At 39.7% G+C, this 13,740-nt stretch overlaps 1 protein-coding gene across 3 annotated transcripts in view; it reads right to left on the reverse strand.

The window, feature by feature from the left end:
* Positions 1-3,429: 3,429 nt before the first annotated feature.
* dpy19l3 (dpy-19 like C-mannosyltransferase 3) overlaps positions 3,430-13,740 on the reverse strand; it is a 65,234-nt gene continuing 54,923 nt past the window's right edge. For all 3 annotated transcript variants that reach the window (XM_056399792.1, XM_056399710.1, XM_056399858.1), the window contains 2 exons: positions 7,172-7,330; positions 3,430-3,896 (listed from right to left, as the gene is read on the reverse strand). In XM_056399792.1, the coding sequence (XP_056255767.1) occupies positions 3,693-3,896; positions 7,172-7,330 (363 nt within the window). In that variant the 3' untranslated portion in view covers positions 3,430-3,692. The remainder of the gene's footprint in view (positions 3,897-7,171; positions 7,331-13,740) is intronic.

Consider the following 13,740-nt stretch of genomic DNA (forward strand, 5'->3'; position numbering starts at 1 on the left):
CAAAATACGTTTATTCATCGTACTGCCATTGAACATGGATGTGTCTTATAACTAACACTGGCATTGAAAAAAAGATTTCAACTATATGTGTAACAAAATACACAGACTCTTTACTACTTGTCTGTAGCCTTTTTAAATGGAATGGTCTTGCGCAGAGCCCTCACTTCAACCCCATCCCACGTTTTGGAAGAGTTTGAAAAGCATCTGAGAGCTGGGGCCTTATCACCTAACATCAGTGTCTAACCTCACAAATCCCTGCAGCCAGGTCCCACAATCTGCTGGAAAGCTTCACCAGAAGAGTGAAGACCTTGAAAACCTCTGCTTCATGTTAAAAGAAATCACACTCTCCCTCTCTCTCTCTGTCTCTCTCTCTTTCTCTGAGACTATTCATTTCCCAAGTAAAAATCTGAATTCAAGTAGCTGCATTTGTTTCAGCGACATCTACTAGTTCTTAAAAATGAGGCTAAATGGAGGGTTGAGTTTAATTCTATACACAAGTAAATGGCTTTCTCCATCTCCTTTTCACTGCGAAAACCATAGGCAGACAGTGCTCCTCCGAATGAACTACTAATCCCAATATGTATGGAAATTAACAATGCTGAAAAAAAAAATTACATTAGTACATTCTTATTAGGCAAACATAATAGAATCACTTCATTCTCAAATAAAGCAATCAGACATCTCCAAAATTAAACATCCAATGTGAAGGCTGAAGGGGCGGGAGGGGGGGGTTAGGCAGTGCTTTTCTGGACTGATCCGATTGATATGCATTACAATGAGGCCGTGCGGTTAACGAACAACATGTTGTCAAAAGCCCCACAACAACTGCGTGCAGGGGTGTTCATGCATCTGCGAGAGCGGGGATAATCAAAGAAAGAGGTCCTTATTAACAAGTGTACAAATATAGGCTGATTCAGATGAGGGAGGGGGAGTGTGTTTATATGTGTGTCACACCCACCTAACGGCTCATTGTAGCAGGCAACTCTGACTAGCTAATCAATAATTATCGACACAGCCTTTCAATCACCCTCCTCGTCTCTGCTCTCCTCGTCTCAGGCTCTCCTCGTCTCTGCTCTCCCTTTGGTTCAAAAGAAAAGGAAAACGAGGAAGAGGTTCAGATCATTGTGAATCCATGTTTTGATGCGCTCTCATCTCTCCTCTGCTGTTGTTTAAACATGAGCTTCTTCCACCACCACCACCCCCCCCCTCCCCTCCCCCACTTTCTTTTCTAACCACAAAGCCTCAGTTTGATATGCAAGTGTTGGCCCTCACTCTCACAAACTATTTTGGATTGCGGCGGGGAATCAGCGTTGTTGTTAGCCTGCTGCAATTTCCTCGCCACTTACATTATTCATGTGTGTTTGTGGCTGTGTGTGTGTGTGTGTGTGTGTGTGTGTGTGCGAAAGAGAGAGAGAATAGAGAATGAAAAGGTTGAGGCTGCTGCTGATGAGAATCACAGAGACTACAGAAAGAAAAACATGACAGCAATCACAACAACACTGTCACAAATATCACTTGGTACCAGCTTTGACCTCAGTTTTACAGCAAAAACACATTTAGGCAGCGGTGGGACCCGCTTCCACCCGGGCGGGGGAATCCGAAACTAACAAAATTATTTTTGTCTTTCTTTTCGGGGGGTAACTGACAATATCTATCACTGCAGAGCTAAATGTTCCTCGCCAAAAAGTGACAACTGATCTCAGTCCAGGCTGAGACAAGCTAATGGTCAAACTTATTGCAACAGATCCTACAGCTGAGTAAGACCACACCCTGCAGCTTTCTCTCCTTCTTAAAGGGCCAGTGTGTTGGATTTATTGGTATCTAGTGGTGAGGTTGCAGATTGCAACCAACTGAATACCCCTCTCCCCTCCCCTCACCCCTCCCTTTCCAAGCGCGGAGGAGAAGCTACGGTGGCCTTCAGGTGAAAACGTGCAAGGCCCTCTCTAGAACCAGAGATTTGGTTTGTCCGTTCTGGGCTACTGTGGAAACATGGCAGTGCTAGAGAGGAAGGGGAATAGGACCCGCTCCCTAGGGCTCATGCTAAGCTAGTGAAAACACAATGATTCTTCGTTTCAGGTGAGTACACAAACATAATATACATTATATACCATCCCCCTAAATCCTACACACTGGTCCTTTAAACTCCACCAGCTGGAAATATACCTCAAGCACACACAGGACAGTACAACACAGTCAAGTTTTTGTGAGTAATGTGCTTTTTTTCCTATCTTTTTCTTTTTTTTTTCTTTCTTTTTTTTTATTAGAAACTCAAATATGAAAATACTAGTTTGGAATAAGCATTAAAAGAAATAGTAGTTTGACAATCAACACAATCCCAAGTAAAGTTCAACTTATTATTTTTTCCTGGTCTTCATTGGTGGGTGGAGTTTACTCCCACATAGATGGATCTATGTGACTCATGGCACTTTGAGAAGACTGATATGGTTGACAGATCTGAAAAAGCTTAACTTTGATGCTTAATTTTTAAACAAACAGAAACAACCAGGTGTAAAAGTGCCGTGGATCAAATCATAAGGTCCCAGACACACCAGAAACTTTTGGGTGATTCTGGGTAATTAATGAATTTTATTAGAATCGCCAGAATTGGTGGATTCAATCACAGGAATGCTAAAAATAAATCCATGTGCCACAAACTTTGCGCCTTCTACCAATAACAAGTCGTCTTGACAACGCTGACCTTTGGGGGGGATTGCGGAGGCTACCTTCGCTTTTTAGATGTGTGGCGTCTTCTTTTCTTTTTCTAATGTTGGAGTATTAAGAAGAAGCCCATTGCTTCAGTTTTAATCAACACTGTGCAAATAAAGCACATTGAATAACTGGCAGTGTGCACGTTTACCAAAGTTGGATAGCTTATTTTATGTGTAATGTCTATAAATGTCTACCCTTAAGAACTGAAATACATCAGAACTGCGTTGGCAACTTGCACATTCAAAAAAATGTTTTGTGTATAAAAGAAAAATAGTGAATTAAGGTTGGGCTCCAATAGCCATGTTGGATCCAGCTCCAAGTCGTTCAAAATCCCCACATTTGTTAAACTCCACAGAATCTTTCAGCAAATCTTTTATTTTCTCTCCATATTTTAATTTGTAAAGAAGATCCCAATAGGAAACATGTAATATACACTGCATATGCCGATAAGCTTTCTATCACAGTGTACTGAGTATTTTACCGTTTTAAAAGTTTGATGAAAGATTTTTAAGGACTCTGATCTGATGCTGGATCTAGAAACATGTTATTGAACCCTGAGCCGACTCTGGATGAACGAGACAACAATAATTCTGTGTTTTGGTCATTTCATGATACTCTGTGCAGAAACGATGATTATTTCGAATGGAACTAAACGATTAGTAGTTGCTTGTGGTGTTCAGACCCCTGAGGAGAGCAGGTGGACAGATGGAGACAGAACAACCCAAAGCAGTACTCCTACAGGTGCTTCCACACCTCTCTAACTAAAACAGCGCTGCCCCGAGCCTGAACTGGCCCACTGCTCTGACACCACAGTTCACAGAGCCATGTGTTAAAAAAATAACAGGCATGATCACAGCTGGGCGCGGTGCAGAGAGGAGACAGAGGAACGGCGAGGATTCAGTGCTTTTTATCTTCTTCTTCTCCTCCGTCTCTCTTCTCTCTGGCCTCTGACGGGGTTTTTTTTTCTTACAGCCCTGCTCCGGCTACAGAGTCGCGCTGGGCTCTGACGAGTTCTTGGTGCTTTTCTTGCGTTTCTTCTTGACCCGGTACACGTGGAAGGTTTTGTTGTGGAATGTTCTGGTGAACAGAGCGCTGTAAGCCGCTGCATCCGTCTTGATGGCCTCGCAAAATCGAGGGTGGGAGGCGGGGACAAGGTCTGGGTCGTTCTCTCCAGGTCCATCCATGATCTGACGGTACAGAGGGAGAGGAGGATGAGCACGGCATAATCAACAGCGACAAGAAGGGCAGAAGGTTAACAATGATGTATATTCATCAGGCAGTAATGAAGACAGTAATGAAGAACATTCACTATACCGTACTTAGGTATATTTTCAAGTTACTTTACTTGAGTGTTGTTTTTTTGACTCCACTATATTTCCGTGGAATTAATTTTCTGTTATTTAGAAAATACAATAGGCCGTACACTGTGTTCATCATAGGAGAAAAAGCTCAGTTCAAACTCAGCTGTTTTTGAACAGCTGAGTTTGAACCCGTCAGCGTCCTAACGATGGCTACGAGACAAACATGAGGCAGGAGATTCTGAGCCAGAGCACCCAGGGCCTTAGCTTAAGTCCATGTTTGAAGTTTTAGAAATGAAGAAAGATTCCTTTAGTTTTAAATGTTTGCTGTGTTTACCACGACCAAACATCACTGCCTAAAGAAATTTGAAAACATGTCGAGGTAATGTTAATTTAATTCCAGATAAACTTATAAACAGATAGATTGTAGCAGTTACATTGTGCTTTTGCTGATTCAATTGTGAGTTATGGACATTTCTATCATCTTTATATCATATTATATTATATTATATTACATATATTATATTATTTATTGTAATCCACAAGCTATTTATTTACAGTCGGCTAGTTATTTACAATGCATTGACATAAAGAAATGTACTTTTGAACTTTTAAAGTATTTTAAAAGAAAGTACTCCAGTACTTTAACTCAAGTAAAACTTTGACTGAACTACCTTCAGATGTATTGGAGTAATGTTTGACCAGGAGTTGTGTACTTTGTCCACCTCTGATCATCAATCAATACATCAGGTTTTTGAAATTATTATTATTGATTGCTATATATATATATATATATATATTATATAAATAATACTTAACTTGACACCCTCTGTGAACACAATGTATAGATTCTGCCCCCAGACTGAATGTAAAGAAGAAGTGCAACTTTGTTACAACTTCAGCTACTCATAGAGACGCTGGGGTGATGGACTGTTGTATGTGAGCCTTGATGGAACAAGCAGTGAAGACTAGAAAATGTTTTTTCAGCCTTATAAAAAAATAATCCTGTTTGGTTTTGTAGAAAACAAACAAAAAACTACAAACTGAATGAGACGCTGATCATCAGTGTTAAAGGAATTATTTTCTGCCAAAGTTGCAACAGGTTTGGTTGAGAGATTTTTGTCCGTTGTGTTTTTGATCTTGCTCCCTTCTCTCTTTTCAAATGGACTCACTTGGAAGAGGGGTGCTCGGTCATTGTGAAGCAAACTTTAAATCAAAATGTGATTTGCTTATGTTTCCAGGACGACGCCAATCATCCTGATGAAGCAGAGTAGCTGATTTTTTTGACTGTTAAGCTCTTAATAAATAAAACCTAAAGCTGTTTTCCAAACAAAGTTCAAAAGATTGTTGCTCATTTCATCATGAATATTTTATGTTATACTTAGTTTAAGACATTTTCAGGGGCTTTAAAAACCACACTTGGCCTTTGATTTAATTTTCAGAAATTAGAAGCTGTTTTGAGTTGTTACATTTCTATATAAAACTACTACCTCAACCAAATAACCATAAAGTAAAACACATAAAATGTGCAGAAACAAAGTAAAGTCAAATTCTTTTAGATTTATTCAAGTCAATAATTTGGACCACCTGTTGTTTGAAAAGACAGACGCAGCAGCAGGAGAGAATTCTGATATTTTCTTGGTTTGAACTTTGATATCCATTACAGCTGGAGCAGGAGTTTGTAAAATATTGTGTAAAAAAAAAGGAGTTTGAAATCCATCCATTAGTTATAGGCTTCATCCCTTTGAGGGGTTGCTTTTTATTCTCTATATTAATACCATGTTTCTTTCAAGAAAGAAAGAAAGAAAGAAAGAAAGAAAGAAAGAAAGAAAGAAAAAGAAACGGATTTACACCCAGCATTCCTTCAATAAAGCTGTCTTCAGGTGTGGTGTATGCTGTGTGACATTTACGGCGTCACAAACACAAACATCAACCCAGTGTTTCATGTGTCTTACACCACACTGAGCCAGACAGCCAGATTGAAGCTTGTCTCGCCTCTAGTAATCCAAATAGCCAGTGCAAGGCATCCGACATCAAAATAAGGGGGAGACGGAGGGAGTTTGAGGGGGGTGGCTGCGGAATGAAAGAGAGAGGGACAGCAAGAGAGTGAGAGACAGTGAGGAGTGAGACTATTGATCTTTGCAGAGGCTGACAGGTTTTCACCCAGTCACAGAGGCTGGCAGAGAGGACGGTGCGCGCACGCACACACACACACACACACGCACGCACGCACGCACGCGCGCGCACACGCGCGCGCGCGCACACACACACACACACACACACACACACACACACACACACACACACACACAGCTATTTTTGTGGGGATCCATCATTGACATAATGCATTCCCTACCCCAGTGGTCGGCAACTGGCGGCATTAATATCTGGCCTGTCAGATTATTTTGATCATATGATTTTCTTTTAATCTAAAAAAATAGATCCCTGTTGCTAAAATAGCTCCCCGTCTGAGCAGCAACAGTTACCCACAGAATCATAGAAAAGCTCGAGAAAAGCTTTTATTCTGAAATCTTCTGAAAGGATGTTCAAAAGGTTCTATTGCTTGCTTGACAAACCTCTGACGGAGAGGAAATATAATGTGTGACGTGAAAAAAATAACACCAAATCAGTCAGTCAAACATATAATTTGTGACTGTGGGTGGACGAGCTGACCAACATCCGAAAGAAGTGTCAAAGCAGCGGAAAGTCAGGAATCACAACTTCCAGTCAGGACTTTTAGAATAAAATCAGAGCGGAACCAGAATGCAGATGATGAGCAAGATCGTGGATTGTGGTTCCAGCCAAAAAGATTATCATATAATCTCTTTACCACCCCCATCTGTGACTGTGGGCCACAGCGCCACATATGTGAACAGTAAAAGTACATTTCAGTTGCATTTTTATCAATATCTTAGATTAGCCTTTGATTATTTTCTGGCCCGCCATTTAATGGATAAGAAAAAAAAATTGGCCAGAGGTCAAACTTACTTGCTAACCTCTGTCCTAGCCCCTTACCCTAACCCTCAAACAGCCCTTTAAACTTGTAGGGTCCAGCATTTTGATCCCCACAAAGTTCCCGTGGCCTCCCAGTTTCCCGACCCCACCGATATAGTAACACAAACACACACAGCTACAATGAGTCATGTTAAATAAATGCCACCCACATGTCCATTGGCCAGATCGAGCAGGTCCCGCAGTCTGCAGCCTCGCCTGTGCCTCCGCTCGTAACAGATGCTATTTTCCAGCACCACGTAGTCGGCCCCGACAGCCTTCAGGATGTCATGGACTTCCTCCGGGGAGCGACGGCCGTACACCTGATACACCTGCTCACACACACGCACGCACACACACACACACACACACACACACACACACACACACACACACACACACACACACACACACACACAGAAGAAGACAAGTGGATTTATTTAGGTTTGTGTGCACTTGTGTGATTGCTTTTTTGCCTAAAGATCATCTGGCTTTATAATTTAACACCAATATTGTTGGAAGGAGAAAACTTCTCTCCTGGAACACAATTACCAGGCACATTTACTTTGAATTAAGAGTTTTGATGGAAGTTGGTTTGATTCAATTATAATATGCTTCCAGAAAAACTCTGAAAACAATTAGAAGTGAAACAAAAATCAGAGGGAGAAAAAAAATTAAAAAATTACCAGAACAGAACTCAGCTTTCTGAAATCTGTTGTGGTTCATCTTTTATGTGGAACAGATGAAAGACATCTTTTGACCAATTTCACACAACAGCAGGTTTAAATGGACAAATTATGTAAGCTGCAAGTACAGAGGAACAGAATTTTCTCCTGCAGATGTTTATCAGGGATAAAACTCAGCACAGTCGACTTTAAATGGGTTTTTGTTGAAAGGAAGAGTGGATTACTGAAGAGACAATCCAACAAGTTTCTACACCAACACCTCGGCTGTGACTATTCAGAGCAATATATTAACCCTATATATTAACTCAACCTTTTATTTGAATTTCTGAATTCTGAGTAGAAAATGTATTCACTATAGTGACCTCAACTGGTTCCTTGGTGCCCGAAAACTCAGTTTACTACTACTGGGTGTTACAATCTGAGGGCTGACAATCACTGTTTTATTGTTTGTGCATTTAAAAATCTTTTGTGAATTTCTGTTTCTTTTTTATGCTGCAGTAAATACTGTCCAACAATAGTAGGAGTCTATGGTTATGTTAACCGCTGCCAACATGCGGATGTTTAGCATGTTTAGCAGCCATACCTAGCATTGGTAAAAATCTAAACCTTTTGTTTTTGAGTTCTATTGTCTTTGCTTCAGTTTATTATCATTTTTCAGCTGTAGTGAGCTGGAAACATGGCACAATAACTGGAAATTATGTGCATGGGGCTAATCATTTAAATTATTAGATTAGATTAGATTATTAAATTTTATTAAATTGTTAAATTTAATCATTTAACAAATGATTCCTCAAACTATTAATAATTAAATAGTTTTAGTCACACTATATTCCCACTAGAGCACCATATGTGTATTAATCCACCAATGAAAATAGTTCCTAACAAATTCACTATTTCATCCTGTTCAGTTAATGGTTGTTAAGACTACAGTGACTTGCTGTAGTCACAGACAAAGTAAGTAGTATATCAGTATTGAGAGATGGACTAATTCATGGGATTTGTTGATCAGAACAAAAAAATATGGAATAACACAACCTTATCCTTCAAACCCACAAATATAAAATACACATTTATTTGGAAAAAACACACTCAACAACAGCCCATAACTAAGAGTGTACTTGCGCCATAGTTCACACACTCTAACACACAAGTATAAAACTTGAAACCTGTTGCTCCCAGTACAGCATGTAAGCCTGCTAGGTCTGCGAATTAAGAGCATAAAACACATAGGTGACAAGAAAAGCTGTGTTCTTGTTCCACTAATGAATTATTTTGTAGTGAAACACAAATTAAGCTGGAATTTAAGCTCCTCAATAACACACACACACACACACACACACACACACACACACACACACACACACACACACACACACACACACACACACACACACACACACACACTCACACACACACACACACACTCAGAGCCCAGAAGGTCTGCACCAGTGTCGTGGATCATTAATGAGCTCCACACTAAGCTCCGGCCTCGCCAACGGCTCAGCATGGCTGACTTCCCGCTGGGAGGCAAAACATAGGCTCAGCTACGCAAGAAATGACCCACACATTACTTCCTGCTCATTGTGAAGAAGACACACAGAAAGCAGAAGCAGACACAAGCAGATAACAGTAACAGTTGTATGTTTATAGCATATTTGAGCTTGGAGAAGTTTTTGTGATCAGTGTTTTGGGTGTCTAATGATCCTGTCAACATGCACATTTATGGACAACTATAACAACAGGCATGTGAAGAACAAATGGAAGAAAAAGACACAAAGACCAAAGAGAATCCACACAAACAAAGACAATGTACACACAACACCATATAAAATGTCAGTTAATTGGTAAAATAATGTGAATAAAATGGAAACACCGCATCTACTCAGCTTGTTTTGAAAAGTGGTTTCCTCCATTAATGAGAGTGAAAACCCGCATCCGCATTATATTACATACATTACCAAGATGCACTCGAGTGCAAGCGCCACCATTCATCTCTCCTTTACTGGAACACAGCATTTTTAGGCTCCATTTTTCCTACATTACTACTCAACCTGACTTAATGGATGCACCTTATACTCGCTGCATCTACTGATCCTATATTCATTCACACAATCACTGCAGGTCACTGGCCCCATCTACAGACAATTCCCTGGTCTTTCACGTAAGACATTAGCACAGAGTTGAGTGAGATGGATGGGTGACGTTAGCTGCAGTTGCACAATACAGGTTTTTTTTCCATGTGGGGAAGAGGCTACGATCAGAGCAACAGCAGGCTCTGGAAAAGGAAGAAAATTCGGTTTGATTCTAGTCTCAATAATATCGTAAGGCTGCACATTACTACAATAACAAAAGAAATAAAAGGTCAAATAATGTTTAACAACATTTAAACACTGCTATGGCAAAGAGTCTGACTTTTCAGTTTTCAGTGTCACTGTTCATTTTTCACACAAATGAATAAATAAATCAGCTCGTTTTACCAAACTGAAGAATGAACATGTTCTGGGGAATATAAATAACGTATGTCTGATGGCATACTCTCCATATGTCATATGGAGTATTATAATAACATAACACCTTAACTGGCCATAAACTACAACCAAAAAAAACAATAAAAAGTGTTGAATGCTGTATTTTATAGCACAAAGTGATATCTGGAGGCAGCATAGTTGCAACAAAGTCAATTGCAAAACAGGAACGAGGACAAACTAAATAAATTTGCTCTGGGCGCCTCAAATTTAGACGGAGACGAGGTACATCTGCTCGAGCTGGAAATGTTTCAACTTCAGTGAAAACTTCCCTGAGACTCACTGACACCATGACTATACACGGCAGCAGAAAGGAGAGCGTCTGGAGGAAAATAAGAGAAAGTAGCGGAAGTCCCGGCAACTTTGGCAGCCAGCACTGTCGCACATCAGTCTTCAGTGGGGAGAGTTGCATATTGATTGCTCGACGACAAACGCTTGTGGGCAAAGATAGAAACGTCATAATAAGTCAACAATGAATCCACACTACACTCTCCTCCTCCTCCACCGTGGTCACATGATGAAAATGAACAGTTTTCAGCTCTGTCACACAAATCCGTCAGATTTTAGCATCATGACATAAATAAAAATCCAAATTTCTAGCATCTACCATGTAACCACACTGCCACCTAGGGCTCACTCCTGACTTTGTGTCCTCCAGGGAATAGACAGTTTTGTATTTATTTTTGTATCATTTTATTATTAATAATTAAGAGACTGTATCCTCATTCGCTTATTAATAGTGTTAGAAATGGTTATTTCTCAGTTTAGTTTATGAATTTTCTTTGTTTCTTTCTTATCCATGTTTTGTTGCATGTGACATTGATGTATTTTCACATAGGCTATCAACTTGTTGGAAGTAAATGGGTCATGGTGGAAGAAGGATATGCAACATTCACGTATAAAACTAAAGTAAAACAAGTCAAAGTTTATAAAAAATTATTCTCGTCTGTGATCAAGACAAAGAAAAAGAGGGAAAGGTGTAATGGGAAACACAGCCCGAGGATAAAACAGCCGGATCTTATGATGCTCTTGCCTTGTTTTGTCTGTTACTTTCACTTTCATACTCCATACTTCTATACTCTGTTCTTTTTATCCACTTGTTCTTTGTTCTCCTTGTTATCTACTCTCAGACCAAGTTTCCTTTGTTTGATTTTTGTTTAGAACATTTGTCAAGTTTTTAGTGTCGTTTTGCCAATTCCCTCTAAAGGTATCTAACAAAGTCAAGTAACAATAAAGGTTTATTCTGTCATCAACCTCCTGCCCACCGGCTACATGCCTGCCCAGAATCACCTAACAAGATCTCAAGAGTGCCCAAGGAAGAAAGTCTGCTAGCAGACTTTTCTTAAAGCTGAAACAACTGAGAGATACCAGCAGAACCCGTCACCTTGGTAACGGCCGACACCTCCAGGAGGATCCACCCAGAGTCTGCTGTCAAAGACTGCTGACAGCAACATCAGCTGTTTTGGGTTCAAGCCTCCACAGCGCAGCACAACGCAAAATAGGCAACTCCATCTACACTTCTCTCTTGACTGGTTTGATGTCAAAATAAACATTTAGCTTTCATTTCAGCAGTTAACAGTTCCGTAACTGTGAGTAATAAGTGTGCTATACATAAGAGAAGCTTATTCTCTTCCCCCATCGCCCAGGTCCTCCTATCACATATCACCAGGTAATTGATAATAGTGATCAACTGCTTCAGTTTAAACCATTATGGTTATCAGACATTGCATTTCCTCTGTGTTAGTGGATTAGTTAATAAACATCTTTAACTTGACCCAGGTGTTGCACTGTGCGTCCCTTTGAGATCGGCGATGATTGAAATTAAGAAATCACTGCTTCTGATATAAGACTGATTAATTGGACTCCAAAAATGAATGATTCTCTCTCAGTTCCTTCACAATTGGGGGATGGTGTACTTCAATAGAGGCACACTTCACACTGTCATTTGATAAACTGTTATTGCAATAATATCAATTATAACACCTGAAGACAAGACTTTTATTGACTATTTTAAAAGGAGTGGACATCCTTCCCTTAAAACTTCAGCTCATATTTTATGAGACTTGGCTAAAGCTGCATGAGAGGAAAGATAATATGATAAAAGAAACAAGAGCTATGAGAAGAGTCACTACAGTAGGAGGTTAAGAGACTGGACCAATTATAATCTGCCCTGCTTATCACCTGAACCAAATCTAACAGCCTCCTAAAAGAGAAAGCACAGCTGGCCACAGTCACACCAGGACAACTTCAGAACTTCACAACTAACTTCAGACCAGTGTTCACAAAAGGAGCTCTTTGCTCTCTGCATTATGGTCTGTTAATATTCAGTCAGCACTATTTGAAAGACAAACTCCGACAGTGGAAAAAGAAAAAAGTGAAGCCAAAGGTGCTGCTTCAAGTAATGCTAAGAATGTATCCAAATGTCATTTTCTCAAAGGTCTCCTTAAGAGTAAAAAGAATGCTACATTACACCAAAAAAGACCAATTTACTCAAAAAGGTTATTTAAGAACATGGAAGCCTTTGTGTAATTCCAAAAACCTGCTATTGCTCTCAACAATAAATTAGACCAGAAATCTGTAAAACATAACATCACTGGATTCCAGACTACATTAATAGAACATAAAACTAAGTCTATATGCTGATGACATACACTTATACCTGACAAAATCACCACATGCCTTTCATAACCTGATCTGTATAATCCAGACTGTAAGTATTTGGACAGTTACACATTTTTTGTTCATAAGGCTCCATACTTCAGCACATTCAATTGGAAAAAAAAGGATATTACATTAAAATCCCTGCAGCTTTCATTTGAATAGGTTTACATCAATTTAAAAAGAACTGTGTGGGAGAAATAGCTTTTTAATACATAGTTTCCAAAGTTAAGTAATTGAACAGATACATAGGAGATCAAACAAAATTATCATATATAATATAATGTGGAAAATCCTTTGACCCACAGATATCACCAGGCGCTTTGCATCTTTCCTGATGATACTCTCCTAAGCCTTCCTGCAGCCTCCTTCAGCTCTTTATTGTTGTGGGGTCTCTCTGCCTTTAGTCTAGTGTTCAGCAAGTGGAATACAACAGATTAAGATCAGGTGATTAACTTTTCACCCTGAAAAGCTTTGGTTGCAGTCGTCGTACATTCGTCAGTCCACAAACTGTGTTCCAGACCTCTACCAACTTCTTTTTTTGTGTTTTTGTGAACTGCAACCTGGTCTTCCTGTTTTGAGAACATCTGTGGAGGAACCTGGCAGTTCATAGACGGTTGCCATCAAATCTGACAGAACTTGATAAGATCTTCCATGACGAATGGGATAAACTGGCCAAATCCAGGTGTGCAAAGTTTCGAGAAACTTACCCAAAAAGCTGTTGTTGCTGGCAAATGGGCTTCAACAAATTACTGAATTAAGGGTCTGAATAATCTTTTACATGATAGTCTTATGTTTTTGATCTTTAATAAATTTGCGTAGGGTGTGGATTGATCGGTCAAAATGGCCATTTTATCAGTTTAAAATTTAATC

This window comes from Seriola aureovittata, chromosome 1 (genome assembly GCF_021018895.1).
Source record: "Seriola aureovittata isolate HTS-2021-v1 ecotype China chromosome 1, ASM2101889v1, whole genome shotgun sequence".
In the NCBI taxonomy this organism is placed as follows: Eukaryota; Metazoa; Chordata; class Actinopteri; order Carangiformes; family Carangidae; genus Seriola; species Seriola aureovittata.